The 15835-nt window shown below is 48.5% G+C and overlaps 1 protein-coding gene across 1 annotated transcript in view; it reads left to right on the forward strand.

The window, feature by feature from the left end:
- CACNA1F (calcium voltage-gated channel subunit alpha1 F) overlaps positions 1-15835 on the forward strand; it is a 75141-nt gene that overhangs the window by 41387 nt on the left and 17919 nt on the right. Inside the window, exons 20-32 of the mRNA XM_081177321.1 lie at positions 1446-1590; positions 3339-3468; positions 3653-3712; positions 4849-4955; positions 5367-5454; positions 5842-5949; positions 6869-6921; positions 8226-8372; positions 9766-9967; positions 10674-10832; positions 12484-12594; positions 14069-14152; positions 14663-14683. Coding sequence (XP_081033447.1) covers positions 1446-1590; positions 3339-3468; positions 3653-3712; positions 4849-4955; positions 5367-5454; positions 5842-5949; positions 6869-6921; positions 8226-8372; positions 9766-9967; positions 10674-10832; positions 12484-12594; positions 14069-14152; positions 14663-14683 — 1415 coding nt within the window. The remainder of the gene's footprint in view (positions 1-1445; positions 1591-3338; positions 3469-3652; positions 3713-4848; positions 4956-5366; positions 5455-5841; positions 5950-6868; positions 6922-8225; positions 8373-9765; positions 9968-10673; positions 10833-12483; positions 12595-14068; positions 14153-14662; positions 14684-15835) is intronic.

A 15835-nucleotide genomic window follows, 5' to 3' on the forward strand; every position in this document is an offset into this window, starting at 1 on the left:
ATAAAAGTCCAGCCGGAATAACACAAAAATATTGCTTTCTTCTCTTCAACTTCCAAACAAGAACACTACTCTAAAAATAGTAACAATGGAGTCTGGAGTCTGAAGCTCCGTTGCGCAGATATTTCAAAAGTGAAACCTAAATAATTCGCAGACCCCTTCTAATTCAATGCTTTATATCTTCGTGGACTTCAAAATTCCAACCCTCTTCCCCCTTTTTATTTTATTATTTTCCGTCACTGCTTCTCACAGAGTTGTTTTTAAAAGTCTCCAAAAAAGGGGGAAGAGATCGAAGCCGCTAGCGGCAACTCACATCTCGTTTCCAGCTCTGCTAGCAGTCCTGTGTCTAAGCTGAATCCAGAAAAAGGCTGACCTCCGTAATTTAACTTTTTTAGTCCGAATCCTTCCTTAGGCCAAATCAATCTTGTTTTATTGGAGATAGGTCCAATAAAGATAGGTTTCATATACTTTGAGAATTGAGCGCTTTCCCTGCAAGCTCGGGGCTTCGCTTTCCGAAGGCAGCAATGGCTTCCCCTCAGCCTGCTTCCCCGCCCGCCGTTCTCTTCGCTCCAAAAGGAGCTACCTGACGGCCAGACGATCTGCGTTTCGGCCTCAGCGGGAACCAGAACTCCTGGACATCCACCAGCGAGTTTTCTGGGGGCTATTGCGCCCTGTAGCACCCCCTTTTCCTTCGGAAAGCCCGGGATTCTCCAGACGGAAAAACCCCCGCTTGCGCTGGGAACGGGCTCAACCGGAAGTCCCTAAGTAGGTGTTTCTCTGCCAAACACATATTAATTCCTGTCTATCCTCCCCTCAACCTACCTCCCTTCCTGTATCAACTGTTAAATTGTAAGTTTCTTGGGGCAATTGCACCTTTTCTTTGTTGTTACTCTGTAATGCGCCATGCATTACAGTCAAACCTTGGATGTTAAACATAATCTGCCCCGGAAGACCGCTTGACTTCCAAAAGGTTTGACAACCGAAAACTGAAGGCGGAAGCCTCAATACAATAGGGAAATTCAAAACAGAAGCCACGTAGCACGTTCGGCTTCCAAAAACTATTCAAAAACTGGAGCAGTCACTTCTGGGTTTTCGGTGTTCAGGAGCCAAAACGTTCCAAAACAGAGGCATTTGGGAACCAAGGTTTGACTGTACTATATAATTATCAGATCAGTTCATAATAGTTAGACATTATTCTCTCTCTCTCTCTCTCTCTCTCTCATTAATACACACGCACACACACTACTGTAATGAATATGACTCCAGAGGAATCCTTAAAACCAAATGTGGAGAACCTTTGACCTTCTAGATGTTGTTGAACTACAATTCCCATCGCCCCAGGCTATTGACCATGCTTGTCAAGGCTCATGGGAGTTGTAGTTCAGCTTCAGATGAGGGCCAAAGGTTCCTCAGTCCTTGCTTAATCCTACACCAAGCCTTGTTTTCAGGTGAGGAGGAAGAGGAAGAAGAGGCAGAAGGAGATCAGCAGAGCTTGGCAGAGTCTCACCTAGACAAACTGGAGGAAACCCCCGCAGAGAAGGTGTTACCAATTCCTGATGGAAGTTCCTTCTTCTGCCTTAGCAAGACAAATCCGTGAGTACAGAAAGGCATGAACCAAGGAGGAAGAAGGTGGGGCTGGCTTTCTCTTTCAGTGGAATGTGACCTCAGTTTGGTCATAATTCTGCAAGAGTTGTAGGGTAAGGTCCAGGAATTTCCTCTTCTGGTGCCAGGGCTGTGCAGGTGTCAGACCTGCAAGCAGTCACTTGGAAAGGCGAAGGTGCAGCCTGCTTTAGGTCAAGACCCAGAACATCGAACAAAGGTCACATACAGGTCCATAGTTATGGCAGGCCAACATGAAGGTACAGAACAGTGAACAGCCATCAGAAGGACTTGATGCAATGTAGTCTGCATGACTGTTCTAGCAGTAGCTTTTTCACACTGAAAAACCACGTTTGAAGCACCAGTTCTGTAAGGCCAGCCTGGCTCCTGTTGCCCCCACAGATTGCCTGGCCTGACTGGCCTGATGAGCTGCAGGACTCCTCTTTGGACATTACCTGGGTGGCACTGCAGCATGCCAAATACCAGGCCAGCAGGTTCCTCAATCTGCAAACAACCCTGGTGGAGCAAGGTGGCAGGGTCCCTGTGGCCAGAGTCCCTGGTGTGAGTGACCTAATAACCTACATGTAGAAGCATATCTATGCTACCAATTTATATATCCATTTAACTGTTGTGTCTTCCACCCCAAAGAATCCTTGAAACTAGGTTTGGCAAGGGATTTCTAGTGCTGCCTGGATTCCTGGGGCAGAGGGCATGACTAACCAGTGTAAGAATATGGTAAAAAATTGCCAGAGATCCTGGTTTCATTGTGGTCCCACTTTGGGGACCCATTGGTTGAGAGCAGCAGGGGGCAACTGGAGGCACTGTCTGGCTATGCTTGGGCAGACCCAGAACTGCCAGGGTTCACGCTGGTGATGGAGTTTTTGCCTTCTTCCCAGGTATCTCAACCCAAGGTCAAGGGAGTAGGCAAATCCCAAGGTCAATCTTTGCTTGGCTTCAGAGATTTTGCTGTTGGCTTTTCTCCCCATGTCAGTGCAGCCCACTTCCAAGGCACCACCCAGGCTCTTCCCTCTAATCTTGCCCACATCTGCCAGGATCGCACTATCAAGGGAAGTAATAGTGCCACTGTATTCTGTGCTGGTCATACCTCACCTGGAGTACTGTGTCCAGTTCTGGGCACCACAGTTCAAGAAGGACACTGACAAACTGGAACGTGTCCAGAGGAGGGCAACCAAAATGGTCAAAGGCCTGGAAATGATGCCTTATGAGGAACGGCTAAGGGAGCTGGGCATGTTTAGCCTGGAGAAGAGGAGGTTAAGGGGTGATATGAGAGCCATGTTCAAATATATAAAAGGATGTCATATAGAGGAGGGAGAAAGGTTGTTTTCTGCTGCTCCAGAGAAGCGGACACGGAGCAATGGATCCAAACTACAAGAAAGAAGATTCCACCTAAACATTAGGAAAAACTTCCTGACAGTAAGAGCTGTTTGACAGTGGAATTTGCTGCCAAGGAGTGTGGTGGAGTCTCCTACTTTGGAGGTCTTTAAGCAGAGGCTTGACAACCATATGTCAGGAGTGCTCTGATGGTGTTTCCTGCTTGGCAGGGGGTTGGACTTGATGGCCCTTGTGGTCTATTCCAACTCTATGATTCTATGGATCGCCTTTTAGCTCCCCATCTCCACCTCTTGATTTGCAGGGGAGTCTGCATGTGCCTCAGGAAACTTGGCTGCTCCTATTGTGTGTTGCTGGCTCACTATGGTGGCCGCCTTTCTTTCTCTCGCCAGGCTTCGTGTTGGGTGCCACAAATTGATCCATCACCACATTTTCACCAATCTCATCCTTGTCTTCATCATCCTCAGCAGCATCTCCCTGGCAGCAGAGGACCCTATCCGAGCACACTCCTTCCGCAATAATGTAAGCCATGCCATATGGAAAGGTGGTTGGGTAGAATGGAAGAGAGAGGGCAGAGGCAGAAGAGTGTCTCACCCTCCGCTCCATCCTTTCTCTCTCTCTCTCTCTCTCACTCCACTCTTATTTCCTCATTTTTCCATTCTCTTTCTTCCCCACCCCTCTCCTGTTCCCCCCTCTCATTACACAGATTCTGGGATACTTTGATTATGCCTTCACTTCTATCTTCACTGTTGAGATACTACTCAAGGTACCAGAAGATGAGGAAGGGGAGAGTAGCCAGCCCTCAGTGGATGCCCCAGTGGCCACGTCTCCAGGGTTGTCCACACCTGCATGTGGGCCACGTCTGCAGGGTGGCACCGAACAACCATACCTTAGCTGCTTCTGCTAGTGCCCTCATAGCCCCATGGCTGGCAATCAGGGTTGGGGTTGGGGTGGAGAAGGGGGTCAGCAACTGCAGAATGAGCTCCAAGTCATTGGGGAGTAGGGGGGTGGGAGAGAAAATGTGGCTCCCAGCAACAAGGAGGGAAGGGTCAGGGCTGCGCTTCTCAGCTCCTGTCTAGAGGCCTTTGACTCTTACCACCCACCATGAATTTAGCTCCAACACAGCTATGGACTGTGCAGAACAGTGGTGGGCATAAGGAGACCAAAATCTTTGGTAGACTGCAGACCGCCTCATGCCTGCTGGTTGCTGCGGTTCTTGCAAAGAAGGCTGGTCTTGATCGACATTGTTAAGCATGAGTCACGTAACTCAGGTTCGTGTGACTCAGCTGAGTTATGCCTTAGCTGTTAAAGAGATCCTGAAGATGCATCTCCGTGGAAGAGCATCTTCCCTTCACACGGAGCATCCCAGGTTCAGTGCTCAGCATCTCCAGGTAGGCCTGGGAATGCCTCCTTCCTGAAACCCTGAAGCTGCTGCCAGTCAGTGCAGACACAGTGCTGAGCTCGAGGGACCCAAGGGCCCAGCTTCCGGGGCCAGCTTCTTCTCTGGCTGCCAGGGAAAGAGGCCCTGTGTGGCACTTGGGGTGCTCAGCGCTCATTGTAGGCTGCACAATGTCGGCAGATCCAGGGCCTCTTTTCCTGGCAGGCGCAGCAGCAGCAGCAGTAGAAACAGAAGGCGAAGGAGAAGCTGGCACTCAGGATGCTTGGTGCATGTGTGTGACATCACACCCAGGTGTGACATCAGCCCCCTCCCCAATCTGCCTCTTAAGTTAGCACATCTGATCTTGAATATAAAAGGACTGAGCCTGGGTGGGGGGAAGGCAGGGTCACTTGGTTGGTGCAGGGCACCTGGGGACCTAATCTCCAAGCTTCTGGGTTCCAGCCACAGTTCTGAGAAAGAGGAGTTGGGTGGAGCCGGGGTGCTTAGCATGTCTCTGTCCTTAGATGACCGCTTACGGCGCCTTCCTGCACAAAGGCTCCTTCTGCCGGAACTGGTTCAATCTCCTTGATCTGCTGGTTGTCAGTGTCTCACTCATCTCCTTTGGCATCCAGTAAGTCTGAGCGGGGAATGGTCAAGATTCTTTGGGAGTAGGCCCCCAAAAGAAGAAGAAGAAAAGGATTGTGCTGGCCTGGTCCGGGATGAAAGGGCAATGTTGCGTAGTGATGCACCACCAACTGGGATGGCCGTCTTCCGCTTCCAGCCTCTGAAATACCACTTGCTGGGATTCACAAGCAGGGAGAGGGCTTTTGTGCTCAGGTCCTGCTTCCAGGCTTCTTGGAGGCATCTGGCTAGGCACTGTGAGAACAGGATGGTGGACTACGTTGGGCTCTTGGCCTGATCCAGCAGGGCTCTTCTTATTAAGTTCTTAGGAGCTATTTTATAGGAAATGAAAAGAAGGTGTAAGCAGTTTGGTTTTTCAACCCAAAACTCTCCCACACCTCCCTTCCTCTTTCCACCTCAGCTCCAGTGCCATCTCTGTGGTGAAGATCTTGCGAGTGCTGAGGGTGCTGCGCCCTCTCCGAGCCATCAACCGGGCCAAGGGGCTGAAGGTGAGGGACGTCTTCAAGGGCAGGTGGTGGCTCTACAATGTGGATCTGGAAGGAGGTCCCACAGCATGGGGGCTATGAAGATGTGGTGCCTGTGTTCCCCATCCCACTCAGGGTTGGCCCATCCATGAGGCAGGGCGAGGCAACTGCCTCAAGGTAGCAGGATCCACAGGGGCAGTGGATCCCAAGGTAGACCTTTATTCCCCCTTCTTCCCGATGTCAATCTTCACTCCCTGCTTCTTCCCTGGTGGGAGCAGGACACCATTTTGTGGTTCACCGCAGGTGCCAAAATGTCTTGCACTAGCCCTGACACCCACAGGGTCGCCCTGTTGAGAACTGGAAAGTTCCCTCCTGGCCACCTCACATCCCTTGTACCTCCCTGTCTGACAGCACGTGGTTCAGTGTGTGTTTGTGGCCATCCGCACCATTGGGAACATCATGATAGTCACCACCCTGCTGCAGTTCATGTTTGCTTGCATCGGTGTTCAGCTCTTCAAGGTAAGGAGTGCTAATTTATTTGGGGTGGTTTGGATTAAATGAGTGTGTGTAAGATGTGTATATGTGCTTGGATCAAGGACATGTTGAGTGTGGGCGTGTTTCTTTGGGGCTTGCACCCAAAACACTTCCAAATACCATCACCTTAGCAACCAATCCTGTACCTCATTATAGACACTAGTCGGGCGGCTTATTTGTTTCAGCTGTAGGTCATCACAAGGGGGAAAAATCAGCTCAAAGAGAAAGAAAGAAAATACATGTGCAAAGGCACAGACATAGAAGTTACATGGGTAAACATAGTAATAATAATCATATAATGATATATGGTAAATCATCTGCATTGCAAAGTATTGCTCTTGTTTTTCAGCTAGTTGATTGGTAGCTTACCTGAGCACACACTGCCATATTTGATGAAGGTGGACAGTGAGCAAGAGAGGGAAAGCGAGACTGAGAGAAAGACAGAGAAGTATGGAAAAGCAATGTGAAAAGAGCAACTAGACATAATGCCCGACATAAGACTGTTGTGAACCTTTCTCTGTTAAGCTTAGGCAGGCCCTTCCCCATCTCCCACCTCCACTGGGCCAGCACGATCCCAATGACTTGGGGTGGGGAAGTGCATGATATGATGAAGTTGAGGCAATTTTACAGGGAGATGGATGACAAGCTGACACTGACCTGGGCTGAGCATAACATCTTGCTCTGCCCTAAGATGAAAGGTTGATAGAAGTGGGTCTCTTATTACAGGGCAGGGTAAAGGTAAGCCCTGACTGCCCCGCCCTGTGTGAGGCTAGTTACTGTTTCCTCCATGCCCAGGGCCCTGGGGGGCAGCACACAGGGTAGAAAGATAAGAATTTCCCCAGGATGGCTACCTTCCTTCCCCATCAGTGCCCGATCTCCAATCTCCTGCCACTTCTGTCTCCAGGGCAAGTTCTACAGCTGCACAGATGAGGCCAAGCACACTCCGTATGAATGCAAGTAAGTCTCAGCTCTGCCCTGCAAGAAGAGCAGAGCGTCCAGTTACCTTCCCCAACCAAGTTCTCCAGGTGGCATTAGCATTTTAGCCTAATACCAAGGACACCAACCAAGATGTCTAGCCACCCCACAGATCAAACTGGGGCCTGTTGTTAACATTGCTGCCTGCAGTTCTCTGGCCCTGCTTTCTTCTTGTCTTTTTCTTTTTTCCTCACTCCTGGACAGATCTCCACTGCCATACATTAGTATGGCAAAATGTTGCAGCAATGTAATGGATTCCCATGTCTGGCTGATCTGAGATGAAAGCTAGATGGTCTAGTATCGTGTAATGGCCTGTGAATTAAGGGTTGTTTGTGGGTGTCTGTGAGGCCCAAACAAGACGTCACATGGGAGATACAGTAATAACCTCCTACCTTTCTTCCTTCCCCCCTCCTGTTTCTTTTGCTGAAAACTAACCTCTGAGTCTGTGATTGTGACCCAAAGAGTAACAGGGAGAAGGTCTCCTTGACCCTTTCCTGTTGTCTTTCTGCTTCCTTTCCCCAAGCTGCTTCTTCTCTCCCCCCCCCCGGGGGGGGGGAAAGATAATTTTGAAAAAATAAATGGGGAAAAGGGAAAAGGTTAAGCAATCCCTGCTATTCTTCCACTCAGACCAGCTGCCTCCTTGTATCTGCTTTTCAGTTTAAAAATAAAGAGAGGAAGAAAAGAGAAAGGTGGGAGACTCTTAGCATCTAGTTTGGCCCTAAGGTAGCAGAGAGGGGTCTGAGAGGCAGAAAGGAAGGTGACTGGGTAGCTTTGCAGCATAGGCGCTGACTCCATGGGGCTTGAGGGGGCCCGAGCCCCCTCAAAAATTCGTTTGGGGGGGCTCCGCCCCCCCCAATAATCTCGGGCGCCCCTCCAGCAGAGCGCCATCGCCGCCCCTCCCCCAGCCGAAAATGCACAGGGTCGGGCTGCATGCCTCCTGCCCTCTCTCCCGAGCAAAAGCTCCACCCAATTTCCTGATTAATAGGCGCAGCACGCTCTCCCCTATTCGCTCACGAGGAGGCGGCGCCACTTTATTTGCATATTCATGAGCTTATTTATTATTCATGAGCTTTTCCGGGCCCCCCCAATATTTTTTATAAGTCCGCGTCCCTGCTTTGCAGTAAAGGGAACTGTGGTTTTTGCAGCTGGATATTGTGTTAGGGTTACACTCTGGGATCTGGTCTGCCTGTCTAAGTTCAATGACTCCCAGCTGCAGCCCATACTGATGGCTCCTTCTGCTCCTTCTTCCTTTCCTCTTCCTCTTCCTCCTCCTCCTCTGCACACAGGGGCACATTCATTGTCTACAAGGATGGAGATGTGGCTCACCCAATGGTGCGGGAGCGTGCCTGGCTCAACAGTGACTTCAACTTTGACAATGTTTTGTCGGGCATGATGGCCCTTTTCACTGTCTCTACTTTTGAAGGCTGGCCAGCGTGAGTTACTCTACTGGGGATTGTGCATGGCGTGTGCACACACGTGTGTATATTATTGTGTTTGTGATGATTCTCACCATTCCCATAATTCTCTTGCATGTCACTATGTAAAACAAAAATGTGAACATGATAAAGCGTGACACAGCTCTTTTGCCACACGCAAGGTATCGTGTTGTTAGCTTTCTACCGGTTGCCTTCTGCCATAATAAAGAAGCTTGTGTGACTTATTGAAGACTGGAAAGGAAATCCACCCATCTTTCCACGCCTCTTTCTACGTCTGCCTTCTGAATCATCTCCCACACTTTTGCAGTCTATAAAAATTCCTGACTGGATTAGACCAATAATTGGCACCAATTTCTGGGACTCCTGGGGCAACTTGGTCAAGTATTAGGAGGGAAGGCTCTACCAGTCAGGTGGATCCACCAGAGGCAAGTGGCAAAGTCCAAAGCAGAAAAAGGCTGGCATTCTGAGAGGGGCAGCTGGGGAGCAGGGAGGGCAGGGAACAGGAACTTCACATTTGTGGAGGAGTTGCTCAGATTGGGCTGGTTCCTAGCATGAGGCTTTGTAGAGTTCGGTGGAGCCTCTGTCTCATGAACAGGTGCTGAGTCAACTGGGGAAGCTTAAATTGGTGCCTTGGTGGGAGTTCTGAGGAATACAGCTCTGCTTGCAGTTACTTTGGCAGGAAGACTATGCCTCAGTGGCATGGGAAGTAAGATGTAGGAGCCTGACTGCTGCAATGGCTGCTTTGAGACACACTCACACCTTTAGCACTTTACATGAACAGAGAAAATGTATCCTGCACTGCTACAAGGAACTCTGAGGTGTGCTTTAACAGATCATAGGGCTTAGGTGTGCTGTCGCTGCCTATCCACACCCCATGTCAAGTCACAGCCAAGATGGCGATGTTGGTCTTGGTCAGTGGGGCTCCTTTATGGGTGATGGCCCTGGTAATTTGGGTGCCAGGTCAGCACCAACACTTTGAATTGTGCTTGGAAACGTACTGGGAACCAATGTAGATCCATTAAGACCAGTGTTTTATTGTCCTGGAGGCCGCTCCCAGTGGAACCACTGCATAACAGTGCCCCTAGCTCCCAACTTCTCTAGATGGTCCAGAAGGATGTCATGTCAATCGTGTCAAAGACCACTGAGAGATCCAGCAGAAGCAGGAAACAGCTTTCACCTCTGTCCCTAGCCTGCTGGAGATCATCAGCCAGCGCAACCAAGGCAGTTTCAGTTCCATGATGAGGCCTGAATCTTGATTGGAAGGGATCCAAATGGTAGTATATTCTGTCCACATAATGGTAGTTCATGCTTTTTATGGGTCTGTCTCTCCTCTTCACTGTTATGCTCTCTGTTCATAGTTTCCCTCTCTTCACCACTTTGCCCTTGCCAGGCTACTTTACAAGGCTATCGATGCCAATGCAGAAAACGAGGGGCCCATCTACAACTACCGGGTGGAGATCTCCATCTTCTTCATTGTCTACATCATCATCATTGCCTTCTTCATGATGAACATCTTTGTGGGTTTTGTCATCATCACTTTCCGAGCACAGGGAGAACAGGAATACAAGAACTGTGAGCTGGACAAGAACCAGGTATCTCTTTCTCCTCACTTCATGCTCTGCTGGTGCAAATCACCATTCCCACTTATTCCCAACCGCACTGCCACCATGACCAACCCATCCTCATTGTTCTGCTGCCTCATTAACTTCAGCAGTCGATTACTTCAAATTTGTGCAGTTCTGATGGAGCTGGTGGAGATTGTGGCTTTTCCCTTCTGTCTCTCTCCCTCCAGTGACTGTCCCACAATTCCTTGTACTGAATAAAGCAGGGGCAGGGAACATTTTCTGTTGAGGGCTGAATTTCCTCGGCAGGGGGGGTATAATCTCTCAGGGGACGGGACCAGAACCAAAAGTGGGTGGGACTATCCCTTCTCGCTCTTTTTCTCTCACTCTTATCCTTCACCCTCCCCTCTCTGTCCCTCCCCTTCCTCCCCACCTTGCAGTCCACAAGGGGAATAACAGGTTGCTCTTGCCAGGGGTCTAAACTGATTGCCTGCAGAGGCCTATGGTACTAGTATCTACTGCTCATGCAGCAAGGCTGCTAGTCTCCTTGTGGCCTTAAATCTATATCAAGTGCCAACTTGGGGCTCCAGAACCAATATCTTTGAATAAGACCTCCCTAACATGCCTGGGATCTGGAGAGCTTTCAAAGATACCTTGAAGTGGTGATGCTGTTTATGGGGCAGTTAGTGCAGGGTTGTTCATTGTTTTCTAGCTAAAACTCTTCTACTTTCCACAGCGGCAGTGCGTGGAATATGCCCTGAAGGCCCAGCCGTTACGGCGCTACATCCCCAAGAACAAATATCAGTATAAATTCTGGTACATGGTCAACTCCACCGGTTTTGAATACATCATGTTTGTGCTCATCATGCTTAACACCATTGCACTGGCTGTGCAGGTGAGAGTGAGCAGGTAACAATGAGAAGGGCAGTGTGGGTATGTGAGGGGGAGATTGGTGATGGAAGGCAGATGAGGCTAAAGAGACAGGACATTTGTCCTTCACTTGCTTGTCCTGTTCATGTCTAAAGCCAAAAGATCTACACAACAAAAAGAGCATGTGGACGAATGAAACGGAACCCTCTTCCCTTCCTTCGTTTCCTATGCCTCAGCCTGGCTCCCAATATAGGAAACTGAGTGGGCTTGAAGCACAGTGAGAGAAGATCAGGAGAGAAGAGGCTTGGCAGGGGGTTGGACTCGATGGCCCTTGTGGTCTCTTCCAACTCTATGATTCTATGATTCTATGATAGGCCCACAGGTTCCATTACCATTACCTTCAAGCTCCTTTTGTTGTTTTTTAAAGAAAGAATTAGACCCATCCACCTCACAATCCCCATTTTCAAACATCAGTGGAGCAGACACATGAGTCAACAAACAAGGCAGCCCCTGCCATGACTAGTTTGATTCTTAGTGAGAAAGGTGTGAGATGACAGGCACAAAGTTCAGAATGTAAAGAGAAGTTGGAGTGACCAAGGAGCTCACTTGGCAGAATAGGGCCCACTTTGGTGTGGGAGAAGTCTGTGTTGTGGGGAAGGGAATTTATGCTTAAACAACCCATACACAGGGTAATATTTTGCCTGTTGTACATGCATATTTTGATACTTGTATCATTTTTAAAAAACAACAACAACACACCAATGTCTTTATTTTAAATAGAGAGAGAAAAGGACTGAGGTGTTGGAGTACCAAGGCTTGTAGTGATGGCAGGAATCAGGACTTTGTCATGAGAACAAAGGGAATGTGATGCACAATGGCCGTGTTCAATGGCTGTGAGGTGCCAGGGCTTCAAGGGCAGAGAAACGCTGACTCTGGGGGAGATGTTCATGTGGACGGCTATTTTTGGTATCAAAGGAGATCATCCAGAAGAGCAGTGCTATTTTTTTAGAAAAAGAGATGCCGGAACTCGCCATGAACACCTCCCTCATTTTCTTAGAATGGCAATGGTGCCCACCTGAGAGGTGCTGGAACTGAGTTCTTTCAAGTTCCAGCTGAAAAAAAAGCCCTGCAGAAGAGGGAATATGAGCCAGTGGGACTTGAGGGTAGATCAGGATTCCCCTCACACATCCTGCTTTCTCAAAATACCTAGGACCAGTGAAGTGCATGGCATGCTTATACTTTGGCATTTTGACCCCCAAAGGCAAGCGTACTAAAGGAGACAGGCATTCTGAAGCTGAGGTAATATTCACTCCAAAGGGAACAACCCTTTAGCGGAAGGTGGGATGCTGGAGATGATGGGGAGAAGGCAGGAGAAGCCCAGGTCACACCTAGCAACAAGGTAGAAAGATAGGTGATGGAGACAAGACAGAGTCCATGGTACAAACTTGCTGAAAGGTGTGTGCACACACAGTGTGCCATGGCTGATCAGTAAATCAGGACCAGAGGAAGGGCCTCTGGCTGCCAACCAGCAAATGTGTGGTGTAGTAGAACCTGGGGATGGTGGGTGGATTTTGAGAACAAGGTTGAAAGGCACCAAATCACAACAGCTCCCAGCTTGAGGGCCACAAGATCCCCAAGGTGCTCCTACATGCTTTGTGCATTTTCTCCTTTTCCAGCACTACGAACAGTCCCAGCCCTTCAACTATGTCATGGACCTGCTCAACATGGTCTTCACAGGCCTCTTCACTGTCGAGATGGTGCTGAAGATCATTGCCTTCAAGCCCAAGGTTTGGGAGCTGGGGATTCTACTCAAGAGATACTTTGCTTAGAGCAGAGGTGGGCAGCCTGCGGCCCCCCAGATTTTGCAGAGCTACAGCAGCCATCCAGCCTTTATAATTGGCCATGCTGGCTGGAGCCCAACAATTCTGGAGCTTGGCAGGAATCTTGGCATTGTGCCAGTATTCACACGTTTCCAGCTGAGTGATAATAATCCCACAGGGTCTGAGGCTTTTAGTTTCAATCCCCTGCATTGATAATGATCATTTGCTCCAGCAACTAGTGTGACATACAATTCTGACTCCAGGATTTTGTGGAGTATCAGGCAAGGCACTCTCAAGATTGCCCCTTATCCTGGAAGAGACAGGACATGCAATCCAATAATTCCCTCCCATTGCCTCCTATACTCTTTGGTGCCTGTGGAAAGTGAGAAGGGAAGCCAGTGGCCATTTATCAGTTTTCAGTTTGCCTCAGCAAATGCCTGACCTTACCAATCTTTGGATCCAGGCACTGGCAAGAGAGGTTCCAGAGTAATTGAAGCCTTCTCTGTGAAAATGGCCTTTCTTGGTAGAAATCTACAGCAGGGATTTATTGTATCTGCAGAGAGCCTCTTTGCATGAGATCCTGAAGCATATAAAAATATTGCAAAAGGAGCCTTCTGCATTTCAAGGTAACACTTCCAAGGAGTCTGAAAAAAAAATGTATTTAGATACATAGCCCAACTCACACCAAAGGCCCAGAGTGCACAAGAAAGCAAACCAGGATAAAGTTTCATGTTCATTTCACTCACCCTCCACCTGTTTCCAACTTACTCCTGAGCTCCAAAGGCCAGCCCAAGCAGGCAGGTCTTGCAGCATTTCCCAGAGGTGTTCACACTTGGAATTCAGCGAGTCTACAGTGGGAGGAAGCCAACCATAAATCAGGCTTTTCAAATGGCCTGATTGCAGAGTGACTTTGACATTTGAACGGCCATTTTCCCCTTTGTTATACTTAGAAACAGAAAGCAGTTTTTACAGGACTTCAGATTATATTTTTTCACCAGCAGACAGATAAATATCTCTAAGACAGTTTATCTTGTCCCAAAAGTATTTAAGAAGGAACCCACAAGGGGTTCTTACGTAGATGTCAGCTCCCCCAATTGCCTGCTCATTCTAATCTGCAGCCAAGCCCCCAGGTGCAGACAGCAGAGATCAAAGGATTTGAGGTTCCTCCCATTCAACCCCTCTTATCTTCCAGAGTGATTAATAGTCAGACCATCTGATTGACAGTCACCATGGAATTACCTTCTATCAGCGGAACTGAGAGAAGGACAGAAGTTTCTCCTCAGGGTCCCTTGCAACTCTTCAATTCAAAGATTTTATGATTCTGTATCATTCTAGAAACTATAGGAAAAAGAAGTGCATGTGGGTCTAGCTCTGGCTGCTTTTCCACAAGAATCTATGCAGGATTTGTTCCAGAATGGCCTTTTCTCTCTCTTTCCCCCAGCACTACTTCTGTGATGCATGGAACACCTTTGATGCTCTGATCGTGGTCGGGAGTGTAGTTGACATCGCAGTCACTGAAGTCAACGTGAGTCATTCCCAGCATGAAATGTGTCCTGTGAAACAACCTCAGCTTTTTTCTTCTGCTGGGAAATGTTAGCACACCTGCAGCAAAGCTGCTGAAAGAGTTTGGATGTGTTGCAGCACCGCACATGTATGGAATGAATACCCTGAATACTTGTATCTTTTTGACAGCATAACTCAAACATAGTACCCTGAGGTCTGGAAATCTGCTTTTAAACAAAGATATAAAATTTTGTGCTAGATCCCAGCTTAAGTTTCTAATTTTGCGTATGCATAATGCAATAAACCAAACTGATTAGATGGTTTAAAAGCAAAGCATCTTTTGGAGTTCATTTATTCATCCACCTTTATAACTGCCCGTCTCTTTGCCTTTTGTCTATCCATCTATGTATCCATTCTGCTATTTCTCTCTCACTTTCTCACCTGTTCTCTGCCATGCCGCTGCCTCCCATTGGATGTTATGAACCCTCGTTTCGTCTTTGCCATCATCATTCCCTTCATTATCCTGCGTTAGAATGGAGGTCATGTTGGAGAGGTATTGCACATGTATTTAATCTCAAGAAAGTTTGGAAAGGGGTGGTAGAAGGGCTAGCTGCATCACTGCTAAGTGTATGCAACAAACAGGTTCATAAGAGAGCCGGTATGGTGTAGTGATTGTCAGACTAGGACTGATGAGGGCCAGGTTCAAATTCCTACTCAGCCACGAAGCTGGGTGGCAAACTCTCAGCCTAATCTACCTCACAGGTTTCTTGTGAGGATAAAATGGAGAGAGACACCACATACGGCTCCTTGGAGGAAATGCAGTATATCATGTAATAAATTAAGTGTTTGCAGATGGTGTAAGCTTGGGGGTAACAAGCAGTCTTGTGGTGGCTGGGTCAGATATTGAGAGTAACTGGATGTCATGGGGGTCGCAAGTGATAATTTAAGGGTCTCCAAATTCAGGCAGCTGTGTGCAGATGCTGTGTGTGCTTGTGTGTGTGTCTATAGCTGTGAGTGTGCTATGGTTGAGCACATATGATTCACCAGGTGTTGACAGCTGATGCGTTGCCAGACCTAATGCCCGTCAAGGTGGGGGAAGGCAAAACTGCATAATTACAAAGCAAAATTGCGTATTAATCAGCACAAGGAGCAGCAAAGCCAGCCAGTCTGCCCCAACTCTGCTTTCATAGGGAGTCAGGGACTAGTATCAATTGGTTCATTCTGCCTTTTGGCACCAGGGGGCTTTATTTGCAGGCGTGCTTGGTCTTTTGTAATCTTACGCTTTGGCTAGTGCTGGTTGGTGGTGCTCAGGCGGAACCCTCCCTCACTGACACCATTCATCTACTGTGGCCCTGGGTCCTCCTGACACACCGTGCCTACCCTTGGATGGGTGAACATGCATCTGGCATGAGGTTTTTGTGTGTGCAAAGGCAGCATTGGCCTGATGTGTGCAAGCATTGACAGGGTTCATGTGATGGAACTTTATCAAGGTAGTCCTGAGTGGTGGGCTGCCTGGATTTGGGGCTTTTGCTTCACCTTATTTCTTGCTGAATCCAATCCCACTGCTGCCACTTTCACAAGCAGGCACTTCCTTATCTCACCCACAGCAGCAGAAAGATGCCCAACAAAGGAGAGCAGCACAGTTGCCTGGCAACAACACCACCCTCTTCCCCTTGATCCTGGGCCAGGGGCAAAGCAGGCAGCT

This window comes from Podarcis bocagei (assembly GCF_964188305.1).
Source record: "Podarcis bocagei genome assembly, chromosome: 17".
In the NCBI taxonomy this organism is placed as follows: domain Eukaryota; kingdom Metazoa; phylum Chordata; class Lepidosauria; order Squamata; family Lacertidae; genus Podarcis; species Podarcis bocagei.